This window comes from Palaemon carinicauda, chromosome 4 (assembly GCF_036898095.1).
Source record: "Palaemon carinicauda isolate YSFRI2023 chromosome 4, ASM3689809v2, whole genome shotgun sequence".
In the NCBI taxonomy this organism is placed as follows: domain Eukaryota; kingdom Metazoa; phylum Arthropoda; class Malacostraca; order Decapoda; family Palaemonidae; genus Palaemon; species Palaemon carinicauda.
This window is the reverse complement of record NC_090728.1, coordinates 96,377,997-96,390,496: the sequence shown is the minus strand read 5'-3', so window position 1 is coordinate 96,390,496 and position 12,500 is coordinate 96,377,997. Positions and strand designations below refer to the sequence as shown.

The following is a 12,500-nucleotide window of genomic DNA, read 5'->3' as shown; positions in this document are numbered from 1 at the left end:
AGCAACAGAACAGGATGTTTTCAGATAACTGTATTCCAGATGTGAGTATTCCATTCTGCACAAGACACTGCTTACACAGGAAACCGTAGGCACAACAGAAAAATCACTACAAACCGTCGAGTCTTCCCAAGGTAACACTCGCTTTATGCAATTGCTTTACTGCATGTGCAACAAATCATTGCAAATGTTGAAGCGAAAAACGGTTGTGAGATTCGAAATATCATAAATTTATCTTGTTGTAACGAGTGATGATAAAGATTCACAGAGTAAAGAGACTGTATGAAACATGAAATTATAAAGACCCACCAAAATCTGCTCACGCCTTTTTGGTCCTGACTATGGCCGATCGCCCCATACTATTTCGCAATCTGGTGGGCCAAATCCGAAAATAATGAAAATTTGGTCGTGCACTTCCCTCTTTTCCGATTTCGGGTTTTGGCGTAACATATTCATGTGTAGCAGCAATTTTTCATATATGTAACACGAGTGTACGGGATATGAATTTCGCAATCAACTATTACAAAATCTTGAAGATATCGAGAATTATGTTGGGCTTGGTAGATCAGAAATATAAGGCAAATATAAGATTACTTAGAATTTTGTTCTAATTTCTGACGGGACAGAAATTTGATGGAATCTTCACTAAAAAAAAAAGCGTGTTTTTATTTTTAGAAGGAATTAATTCTACTTAAATGTCTCTTCTCTATTATGAAAACCAATCAGGTCCGCGAGGGACTCCTTCAAGATACTCTGGCCCAGGTGACTGCCCGAGGTGAGCGGCGAGGTCGTCTCCTGCAGGTGGTAACGCATCGAGCAGAGCAGCACTCACACGTCTGGCGAGATTATGACCGACTTGCTAGAGAAAACGAACGCCTTCGCAGGGACTTGCAGGTAAGCCACTGTTAATTGGTGTGTTCAGAGGAAGGAAAACAGTTGTCTTTAGTCTTTTATGATATTTTTTCTCGGTATTTAAGAATTATTTTACCTGATCGTTTGTTTACCAGTGTATGTATTTTTTCATTTCTGTTTTAGGGACATTAATAGACAAATCATGTGGAAGAATATCACGAAACGGATATTTTACCCAAAGGAAGCAAACTTGTGGTAACAGAGTGAATGAAATTAACAAATAACATCAAACACACACGACCCAACAGTTATGATATAGAAACTATGATTCAAACATATGAAGATGTTAAGCACAAAACGGTCTGTGAGGAAAACTTGTAAGATATTTGCTTTTGTCATAAAGCACAAACGTTTTTGCTCCTGTTAGCTGTTAAGGATTATTTCTTTGTCTAACTATATCAAAGGTTTTTCTAATGGTAGCTTCTCTTTCGAGGCTTCTTGAGCAAGCCTTTTGCAGAATATTTATATGTATACATTTTATAAATGAAAGTTGGAGCTCAAACTATCCAGTCCGGTTTATCAGTATCTCTTTCTTTCTTTGTTTTTCCTTATCAAAATCCTTTCCCAGTCCAAAGAATTTTTAATTTTAACATCAAAGTCCACTAAAAACAAGGCTTTCATAAACTCTCCATTTAAACAACTAACTTTATTCAAATCCAGCCAATGTTATATTCTTAGTTTTAAAGAATTCCACTTGTCAAAACAAAAGGTAATATTGTCTGATATTCTTCTAGTACTTTTTCATTAGCTGTCCTATTTTTCAAACACGGCATACATATAGGCCTGGTAGAAATAGTACAGGTACAAGCTTTAGTAAAGGCTCCTTACAGACTTCAAAATTATTTTTTCCAATGTCGGCGCGATATGATACATTTTAAAAATTTTGTTTGCGCAGGTCATGCAAGCACAACTGGATGCAAGTACGCAGGCAACTTGCGAACTACGTGAGAGAGCCGCCGAAAAGGATGTTGCCCTTGAGTTGACTGCCTCTCACCTCCGGCAGGAAGATGCTGCTCGGAAGGGTCTGCAGCAAACTGTAAAAGCTGCTCTGACGCTCCTTCACCACGCTGCTTTTCAGGTTTGTTCGGCATGGTGGGGTAACAATTTAAACATTCTGACAAGGAAGCCCTGTTATCTGGTATGGTATACATTAGACAAAATCGATCTTGTAACTGCTTTTATGTTGCACAAGGTCTAAAGAATATCACCTTGATACTGCATTTGATTGGTCAGCTTGCGACATTTGAATTCATTTAGGTAATGAATACATACAGTATATCTAGTTATGAGGTAATATCTGAAATAAAAAAGCTACTCCGCATTCTCAGACATAATTGAAATAAAATCTAGAGGGGCTGAGAAGGTGTTTTTACGACTAGAGTACTAAAAAAAATAGCAAAAATTTCGAGAAACGGTCATTTAATTGGCCCCAGGAGGTTTTATACTTTATCATTCTAGGAAAAGAAAAGTAATTATATTTCATATATATCAAATAACAAGAATGAGTAAATTTCATCTAGAAAAATAAACATTGCAAACCCGTATGAAGAGTATCAGAAGAATTTTATATAAATCACTAAAATGATCAAATCGTAAAATATTAAACGCTCGAAAAATGAAAATGGAAATTTTACAAATAATTGTTGGTCTCATCTACGTATATATATATATATATATATATATATATATATATATATATATATATATATATATATATATATATATATATATATATAAGTTTGTATGTATCCAACAAAAACAGTGAAATTCCTATAAACGTAGTGTTGTCCGACACAGGAAGGCAAAGCAGATGACCCCGACAACCAAGCGGCCATCCTTTTGCAGCTGGTGAACTTGCTAACAGCAGCTGAAAGGATTCACGTCCAAGGAGCCACATCTGAACAACAGCCGGACACTATCGCAGTCTCTGCTCCGGAAGAGGAATCCCGAAAGTCTGAAGGAGACGCTGGTTCTGGACAAGTCAAGTACCACGCCGGGGATCTGGGACTCCTGCCACGCCCCCAGATGAGGAAAAGTAAGCAACATGCGTCATCTGCTTCCAACGACAAAGCACAGTCTTCAGATTGAATGAATTTGTGCCCTTTTGAGCAAGAGTTCTCACATGATTATGGACAAGAACTATATATCAATTTATTAACACTGAAAATAAAATTATTGATGGGATTTTATTTATAATAACATTAATATTGTCACTTTATGGCGTTTAATTCTGAATGTGTATGAGTAGATTTGCAAGGTGTTCTCTATTAATTTCTAGTTTCTTTATGTATGCATAGATATTCACATTAAAAATGAAACTTTATCGTTATAACTTGCTACAACGTCGGTTAGTAAAAGATATTTAACCAATGGATACGTTGCCCAGTCAGAAATAAATTATGTTAGTGCGTATAAATTTTGATTTTCTAGAAACTTCTTTCCATGTTTATAACATTAATTACATTCAAATTGCACTGAAAATTAATCTTTAAGAATATATCAATTATAAAAACAATTCTATGCTATGTGAATGTCAGAATGCTACATCAGGAAATACATCTGAAGATGTATATCTTGTTTGCAGTTTTCTGTTAGCCACCACGAATTCATTGCTGGAAATATATAAATGAAATTAACTGTGGTATCACACTTTATTCCTTAACTATAGTGTTAATAAGAGCAATGTTTCTGATACAGCGAAAATAACCACTTAAGATGCCCAGAAAAATAATAACGATAATAATAAGATTCAAATTTCAGAGACAAAAAGTGGGATAAATGTTTTATCAGGTGCTTTCTGAAAAAGAATTAGCTCAATGACTAATTTCAGGAATAGATTCAGACGACAAATGTTAACTACCACTGCCATAATCAGTAATTGAGAAAAGAAAACATCCATCTTCCACAAAAAGCATTTATTAGGGAATAAGATTCAATATCAACTTAAAAAGACCAACTATTTATAATTATTAGACCTACCTTCTTCTAGTATGGATTAGAAGACAGAGATAGGTTTGGATAATGAGGAGAAAAGTAGGCTATTAAGCATTTATTATATATGGATGGTTTACGAATAAAAGTGCATAATCCCTTATTCATAATGCTTTCATTATAACCTTCTACATCTATTTAATAAGAATCGAAGTGTTACATAGTTTCCAACTGATACCGGGAATCAAAATACCTTATAAGACATGTCTCCAATAGAGTTTAATAATGCCACTCACTCGCTTCTGAATGGCAATCTCCTCTCAGATAAGTTTCTCCTGTAGGTAGTAAGCTACAACCTCCATAAAGAATTTGCCTTTAAAAAATCGGCCTTCAAAATTCCTATACTTCTATGGCATCTTTTTTTTTTATATTCAGTAAATACAGTATGTATATTGGATAATTAAAGAAAAAACACCAAGTATATCATTATCGTAAAAGGATATCATCCTTGAATACCTTAACGATGTCTAGGAATTTCTAAGTAGATAATATTATCGTAAAAAATACTTAAAGTATCTTGAAGAAGATTGTGTATATAATTTATAAGAAAATTAATGCTAAATTATATAACAAAACGAGATAGACAGTTACATAACAATAATTTTATTTCCCACTATCATGGGTATAGCCAATGTTGGGAATGACATTTGACTTATAACATTTTTTTTTATTTATTTTTTTTTTTTTTTTGCAAATTCATAAAATTAGGCTACAGTAGAATATTAATATATCTGAAATATTCATGAATCTTTACAATCTGTAGTCCACAAAAAGAGCTTTATCTCATATTATGGTGCAAAACCTAGTGACAGTGTCTAATGAAAATGAATTTGAGTACACGGAAAAAATTGTACTATAATTAGAAAAATTAAGAACCTGGAGAAAAAGTTTTGCTATAAGTATTTTATCGCGTCTTTTTTTTTTGGTGAAATATGTTCTATAAATCTCTATGAAAATTTGAATAACAATAAAAATTGTTTGAAGTAGAATTTTGCCAATTCTCTTGACTAAAAATTTAATTTCTCCAAAACATGTTTCAGAATGTCGATCAAGATATAAGCAATTAATTCTGATTACCACCGAAACAAGGAAAGAAATTCTCTCTCTCTCTCTCTCTCTCTCTCTCTCTCTCTCTCTCTCTCTCTCTCTCTCTCTCTCTCTCTCTCATTACCAATTTCAACTAATGTCGCTAGGTGTAAACTTCCTTCATATTCCTGTGTCCTCAAAATCCTTTTAAATTCTGATGTGAAAATTGGATACAAAGTCAGGGCTCTTCAAAATGACATGAGTGAATTCTGACTGAGAAAGTTGGCCATCACAGTCGACATCCGCCTCTTCTAATACCTGGAGAAAAGAAGTATAGTAGGGTAAGGCAATTTTGGACAGAGGCAATTTTGGACAAGTAAGGCAAATATTGGACAGATACAATATCCCTAAAACTATTTATAATTTTTGAAAACTATAATGCTATTAGAAATTGCCCAACCTTCTACTTTAAAGATATTAGTATGTCTGGTTTTTAAAAAGTATTAAGTACCCCTACATAAATTGTTGAATATGGGTGTCCAATAATTGCCTCATCTTCATTTTAGGGTTTTTCAGAAATAATACTTGAAATTATCTTTTCTAAAAGTAAATTAGTGGATGATGCTAAAGGAAGGTTTAAAATAAAAAATGAATGAAAAAATATGGAATATCTAGTGTCCAATTTTGCCTCGCCTTGAAAAATGGTAAGGCAATTTTGGACACTTAATTTAAAAAAACATCAATTCATAATGTTAAGTTATTATGTAATAGATTTTGTAAACTATCTCTCTCTCTCTCTCTCTCTCTCTCTCTCTCTCTCTCTCTCTCTCTCTCTCTCTCTCTCTCTCTCTCTCTCTCTCTCTCTCTCTCTATATATATATATATATATATATATAAATATATATTCTTAATAATTTTAACTAGAAATATAGATAAATGATAGTTCTTTGAAAATATTTTCTATGCTTTATTTCAATAGAAAATCATATTGATTTATAAGAAAATAAAAAATAAAAAAGTTTTCTTTTCATAGAAAATGATAATCAAACCTATTACTAATGAGAAAATAGGGACAAGTACAAAATTGGAAATAAAGGTGAACATTTCAATATATACTATAGCCATATACGTGACAATTTAAATGCTTGAATATATGACGGGTCTATTTAATTCAACCGAATGCTCAAAAAACAGCTTCAGTTCTTTTAAATATGGCACTAAACATTTTCTTTGAGGCATGGGTTCCATAAACAAAGGACCATTAATTCCACTGGAATTAGTATGGACCGGCAGGGGTCACTTGCCTTATTTAGATAGGCGCTGCGCATCACTAAGAAACTGGCTATTCTTTGATGAATTTAGCCTATGAATCCTCTATGGAATTAGTCAGTCTATGGAAAGCGAAAATGAAAGAATTGCCTCCAGTCCCGAGCGTGGTGGGTTGCTAAGAAACTCCCGGTTTGTAAATACTAAAGAAAAATTGAAAATTGGAAATTGAAATGTTAGAACCATGAATCAAACTGGGAAGTTACAGCTAGCAGAGAATGAATTTGTGAAATATAGTTTGGATATCCTGGCCCTAAGGAACAGATGGAGTTAGAAGAGAAGGGGTAGGAATAATGATGATGACACCAAGAGCAGAAAAGGCATTAACCAAATGGAGAACTGTAGGTAGCAGATTGTTACTTACAAATTATTATTATTATTATTATTATTATTATTATTATTATTATTATTATTATTGTTGTTGTTGTTGTTGTTGTTGTTGTTGTTGTTGTTTTTGTTGTTGTTAGGGCCTATTGAAACCAGAGAAAAAAAAAAGAGAATTTTTCGCGAGTCCTAAATGGCCTCGGGAGAAAATCTTCGTGCATCTCCAAAAGGATTCAGAAGAAATTTCCATAGACTTAGCATGGAATTCTGAATGATTCCAGAAATCTCTGAACGATTTCGGAAGAAAATCTTCCTGAATCTCCTCTCCAAATGACTTCAGAAGAAATAGCCGTAGACTTTGCATAGAGTTCTGAATGACTCCAGAACGGAATCTTCCCGGAGTAGTTCTGAACGGCTCCGCCCCGGATTCCAAAAGACTTCTGAAGACCTGATCTCTCTCTTTTTTTTTTTTTAAACATACCTTGCAACACCTCACGATCTGCATGTACTGTAGCTATGGAATTTTACGCAGTGAACATTGGGAGGAGGATTTCACTTTACTCAAAAAGCTCGCTTTCTGGCGGAACAGGTAACTGACTGTGAAAAATTCGTTACAGCTACAGGATGAACTGGAGGCTATTCGGAACACCTTCATCTACAGATAGTTTGGATAGGTGCTGCCGAAGTTGGCGAGCTTTGAAGATCATAACGTAAGCGCCTTGAAGGATAATTTGCTTGTGGTTTAGTGACGATGTCCTATAATTGGATTGCATTGGTGCAAAGCGGTGAGCAACGTGTGTTTCTTCAAAATTCGGCATTGAAAATAGAACATATCAGGACGGCATTGGTAAATATATTGTGTTGCTCTTCGTTGACTTTAGTAATGATGGCGTATAGTGTATGCTGAGAAATCAATGGCATCCATGTCTTTACCCATCGCCCTTATATGTAAAGACATGAAAGCCATCGATTTCTCCGAGGAATCTGACGAACCGAGGGCAAACAGCACTGAAATGTCTATTGAAATCTCGAAGGAGACTGGCGAACTAAGCAAAGAAGATCTTGAAAAACTATAAAAGACAGAAGAGAATAGAGAAGGAAAGCCTTTATATGAAGAAGTATAAAAAATAGCCTTTAATTATAGAAGTAAGTCACCTGAAAACTGAGGTCAAATAGCCTCTATTATTAGCGGTTAGTCGCCTTAAAACATAGGTCTCAAAGAGCCTCTAGTGCTAGAAATAAAGCACCCAAAAATAAAGGTCAAAGAGCTTTTAATGTTAGAGGTAAGGGTATTAAAATAAAGGTCAAAGAAACTCTAATGCTAGAGTATAGAACCTCAAAATATAGGTCAAAGAACCTATAATGCTATAAATAAGGAGCCTCAAAACAGAGGTCAAAAAGCCTCTAATGCTAAAAGTAAGGAGCCTCAAAATAGAGGTCAAAGAACCTCTAATACTAAAAGTAAGGAACCTCAAAACAGAGGTCAAAGACCCTCTAATGCTAAACGTAAGAAGTCTCAAAATAGAGGTCAAAGAGCCTCTAATGCTCAAAGTAAGGAGCCTCAAAATAGAGGTCAAACAGCCTCTAATGCTAAAAGTAAGGAGACTCAAAATAGAGGTCAAAGAGCCTCTAATGCTAAAAGTAAGGAGCCTCAAAATAGAGGTCAAAGAGCCTCTAATGCTAAAAGAAAGGAGCCTCAAAATAGAGGTCAAAGATCCTCTAATGCTAAACATAAGAAGCCTCAAAATAGAGGTCAAAGACCCTCTAATGCTAAAAGGAGCCTCAAAATAGAGGTCAAAGAGCCTCTAATGCTAAAAGTAAGGAGCTTCAAAATAGAGGTCAAAGAGCCTCTAATGCTATAAGTATGGGGCCTCAAATTAGAGGTCAAAGAGCCTCTAATGCTGAAAGTAAAGAGCCTCAAAATAGAGGTCAAAGAGGCTCTAATGCTAAAAGTAAGGAGCCTCAAAATAGAGGTCAAAGAGCCTCTAATGCAGGAGATACTGCACCTCAAAATCAAGGTCAAAGACCCTCTAATGCTAAAAGTAAGGAGCCTCAAAATAAAGGTTAAAGAGCCTTTAACACTAAAAGTAAGGAGCCTCAAAATAGATCAAAGAGCCTCTATTGTTGAATGTAAGGAGCCTCAAAACCAAGGTCAAAGAGCCTCTAATGCTAAAAGTAAAGAGCCTCAAAATACAGGTCAAAGAGACTCTAAAGCTAGAAGTGAGCAGCCTCAAAATAGAGGTCAAAGACCCTCTGATGCTAAAAGTAAGGACCCTCAAAATACAGGTCAAAAACCCTCTAATGCTAAACCTAAGGAGCCTGAAAATAGAGGTCAAAGAACCTCTAATGCTAAAAGTAAGGAACATCAAAACAGAGGTCAAAGACCATCTAATGCTAAACGCAAGGAGTCTCAAAATAGAGGTCAAAGAGCCTCTAATGCTAAAAGTAAGGACCCTCAAAATAGAGGTCAAAGACCCTCTTATGCTAAAAGGAGTCTCAAAATAGAGGTCAAAAAGCCTCTAATGCTAAAAGTAAGGAGCTTCAAAATAGAGGTCAAAGAGACTCTAATGCTAAAAGTGAGCAGTCTCAAAATAGAGGTCAAAGAGCCTTTAATACTCAAAGTAAGGAGCCTCAAAATAGAGGTCAAAGACCCACTAATGCTAAATTAAGGAGCCTCAATATAGAGGTCAAAGACCCTCTAATGCTAAAAGTAAGGAGCCTCAAAATAGAGGTCAAAGACCCTCTGATGCTAAACGTAAGGAGCCTCAAAATAGAGATCAAAGACCCTCTAATGCTAAACGTAAGAAGCCTCAAAATAGTTAATGCTAAAGGTAAGGAGCCTCAAAATGGAGGTCAAAGACCCTCTAATGCTAAACGTAAGGACCCTCAAAATAGAGGTCAAAGACCTTCTTATGATAAAAGGAGTCTCAAAATAGAGGTCAAAAAGCCTCTAATGCTAAAAGTAAGAAGCTTCAAAATAGAGGCCAAAGAGACTCTAATGCCAAAAGTGAGCAGTCTCAAAATAGAGGTCAAAGAGCCTTTAATGCTCAAAGTAAGGAGCCTCAAAATAGAGGTCAAAGACCCTCTAATGCTAAATTAAGGAGCCTCAAAATAGAGGTCAAAGACCCTCTAATGCTAAACGTAAGGAGCCTCAAAATGGAGGTCAAAGACCCTCTAATGCTAAACGTAAGGAGCCTCAAAATAGAGGCCAAAGACCCTCAAATGCTAAAAGTAAGGAGCCTCAAAATAGAGGTCAAAGACCCTCTAATGCTCAAAGTAAGGAGCCTCAAAATAGAGGTCAAAGAGACTCTAATGCTGAAAGTGAGCAGTCTCAAAATAGAGGCCAAAGAGCCTCTAATGGTAAAAGTAAGGAGCCTCAAAATCGAGGTCAAAGAGCCTCTAATGCTCAAAGTAAGGAGCCTCAAAATAGAGGTCAAACAGCCTTTAATGTTAAAAGTAATGAGCATCAAAATACAGGTCAAAGACCCTCTAATGCTAAAAGTAAGGAGCCTCAAAATAGAGGTCAAAGAGACTCTAATGCTAAAAGTAAGGAGCCTCAAAATAGAGGTCAAAGAGCCTCTAATGCTAAATGTAAGGAGCCTTGAAATAGAGGTAAATATCCCTCTAATACTCAAAGTAAGGAACCTCAAAATAGAGGTCAAACAGCCTCCAATGCTAAAAGTAAGGAGCCTCAAAATAGAGGTCAAAGAGCCTCTAATGCTAAATGTAAGGAGCCTTGAAATAGAGGTAAATATCCCTCTAATACTCAAAGTAAGGAACCTCAAAATGGAGGTCAAAGATCCTCTAATGCTAAAAGTAAGGAGCCTCAAAATAGAGGTCAAAGAGCCTCTAATGCTAGAGGTAAAGCACTTCAAATTAGAGATCAAAGAACATATAATGCTAAGATTATAGTACCTCAAAATAGAGGTCATAGAGCCCTTAATACTAAAGGTATGGCACCTCAAAATAGAGCTTAAATATCCTCTAATGTTGGAAGTATGGCACATCAAAATAAAAGGTCAAAGAGCCTCTAATGCTAGAGGCAAGGTACCTCAAAATAGAGGCCAAATAGTCTGGCCTATTCTTTGTATATTCACCGTACGCATTGGTTTCCTGCACGCCAGCGCTTCTCTGCGCCTTCACCAAAAACTGTGCTTCAGCAGAAACTGAGCACCAGAAGCATCCTGTGCGCCAACGCTTCAGTACTCTCCTTCGCACTCGCGCGAGAGACATAAAGAAGGAAAACTTTTTGACAGGTTAAAATTGCCCTGTTCCTCTCTCCGCAAACGCATGACAGCATGCCCGCCGGGCAAAAAGGGAAGAGGCTTCACAGAAGGGTTCAAGATCCCGAAGATTCCATCTTCCAAGGCGAATCAAATGATTTCCCTGAAGAAAGGAAGGATGAATACTGTGAACTGCAGAGTATAATAGGTGAGAACCTAGAGAGATATGAAAATTGTGATTAATGACTTCAATGCTAAAGCTGGAAGGAATAATCAAGGGATAGAAAATATGATGGGTGTTGAGGTTCTTGGCGAAGTTGCAAATGAAAATGGGGCACGTTTCATAATTAATTGTTCAACAAACAATCTTGTTACTGGAGGTACTCTTTTCCAGCACAAGGAGATCCACAAATATACAAGGACTTTTTTTTCTTAAAGAATCGAGAGATATTTGGTTGCTTTGTTTTTCCATGATTTGTCATGTTTCTATCTCTCTTTGTGTTTTTCCTTTTATTTTTCTTCATTTCATCTTTTTTTCTTAAATCTTCGATTGTATCCCTTTCTTTTGAAGGTAAAAGTATCTCTTTAATGGCTCGTTCATAGTATGAGGTAACAATGATAAGAATAAAATGGATAGGTACAACTTAGGACGAATATTGTTTATGGGATCAGCTTTGCCCCCCTTTGATGTATCTATCATGCTGTTCACTCTAATGTTGCTCCATTTAACACCATATCAAAAAGGCAACATGACAGTTATCAACATGGAAATTAACAGGTACAGTGAAAATATATTCTATTTCAATTCCTGACATTTTCATTTGGATATGTGAATTATTATAGGAACAATGTATATAGTAGAGTTTTTTTTTTTTTTTTTTTTTTTTTTTTTTTTTTTTTTTTTTTTAGATATTTCTAGCATTTGGGGTGACACCCCTCTCGAGGATGTTACCATGTTTTGGTCAATCTTTTTGAAGGTTTCATCCCCTGAGTGTCAACAGCTTTAAGAGTGTCCCCAGCATTAAATAAATTTTTGAAAATCATATCATAACCGTCGAGCTAGAAAGAAATTTTTTTTCTTTTAATGTAACTCTCAGGGTGTCACCTTGGGCAGACACCCCTTTTACTGCATAAGAATTTTGAATTATTATGATTACATATTTGCATATTTATACATAAAAGTATATTTGTGTGCTCGAATACAAAGTTTGATTTACATATTCATATAGTAAGGCAAAATTGGACAGTTTTCAAAACCATGGTCAGGCAAAATTGGACAGGCAAACTTCTCACTTTTTTCTTGGCGAGGCAAAATTGGACAATCTTGGATTACGGACACAACAATTTATGTAAGTCTATAATTTTTTTCTAGCATATTTATATTGATAGGGATCACAAATTGTCATAGTTTGCACAACTGAGCGTTGGCGCTTAACGGAGATACAGACGTGTCCAAAATTGCCTCACTGTCCAAAATTGCCTCGCCTCTGAGATATTTTTTTTATTACTGTAATACGAGAATTTCTCATTCTTTGATGATTATGAAACAAGCCATTTTTATAGATGAGACCTCCCTCTCTTGAAAACATGTTTGGAATTTGGTCATAAATTATTAATATAGATTTTGTACAAAGGTTACTAAAAAGGTGTCCAAAATTGCCTCACCCTACTATATGAGAAGTAAAAGATTTTAGTTAATGC

General features: G+C 35.4%; 2 protein-coding genes across 2 annotated transcripts in view; one reads left to right on the top strand and one right to left on the bottom strand.

The window, feature by feature from the left end:
- Positions 1-4,230, top strand: part of LOC137639139 (cilia- and flagella-associated protein 157-like) — an 18,573-nt gene extending 14,343 nt beyond the window's left edge. Inside the window, exons 7-9 of the mRNA XM_068371447.1 lie at positions 724-891; positions 1,805-1,987; positions 2,707-4,230. Coding sequence (XP_068227548.1) covers positions 724-891; positions 1,805-1,987; positions 2,707-2,997 — 642 coding nt within the window. The 3' untranslated portion in view covers positions 2,998-4,230. The remainder of the gene's footprint in view (positions 1-723; positions 892-1,804; positions 1,988-2,706) is intronic.
- Positions 4,231-5,004: 774 nt separating this feature from the next.
- Cib2 (Calcium and integrin binding family member 2) overlaps positions 5,005-12,500 on the bottom strand; it is a 26,016-nt gene continuing 18,520 nt past the window's right edge. The window contains exon 6 of the mRNA XM_068371446.1: positions 5,005-5,244. Coding sequence (XP_068227547.1) covers positions 5,134-5,244 — 111 coding nt within the window. The 3' untranslated portion in view covers positions 5,005-5,133. The remainder of the gene's footprint in view (positions 5,245-12,500) is intronic.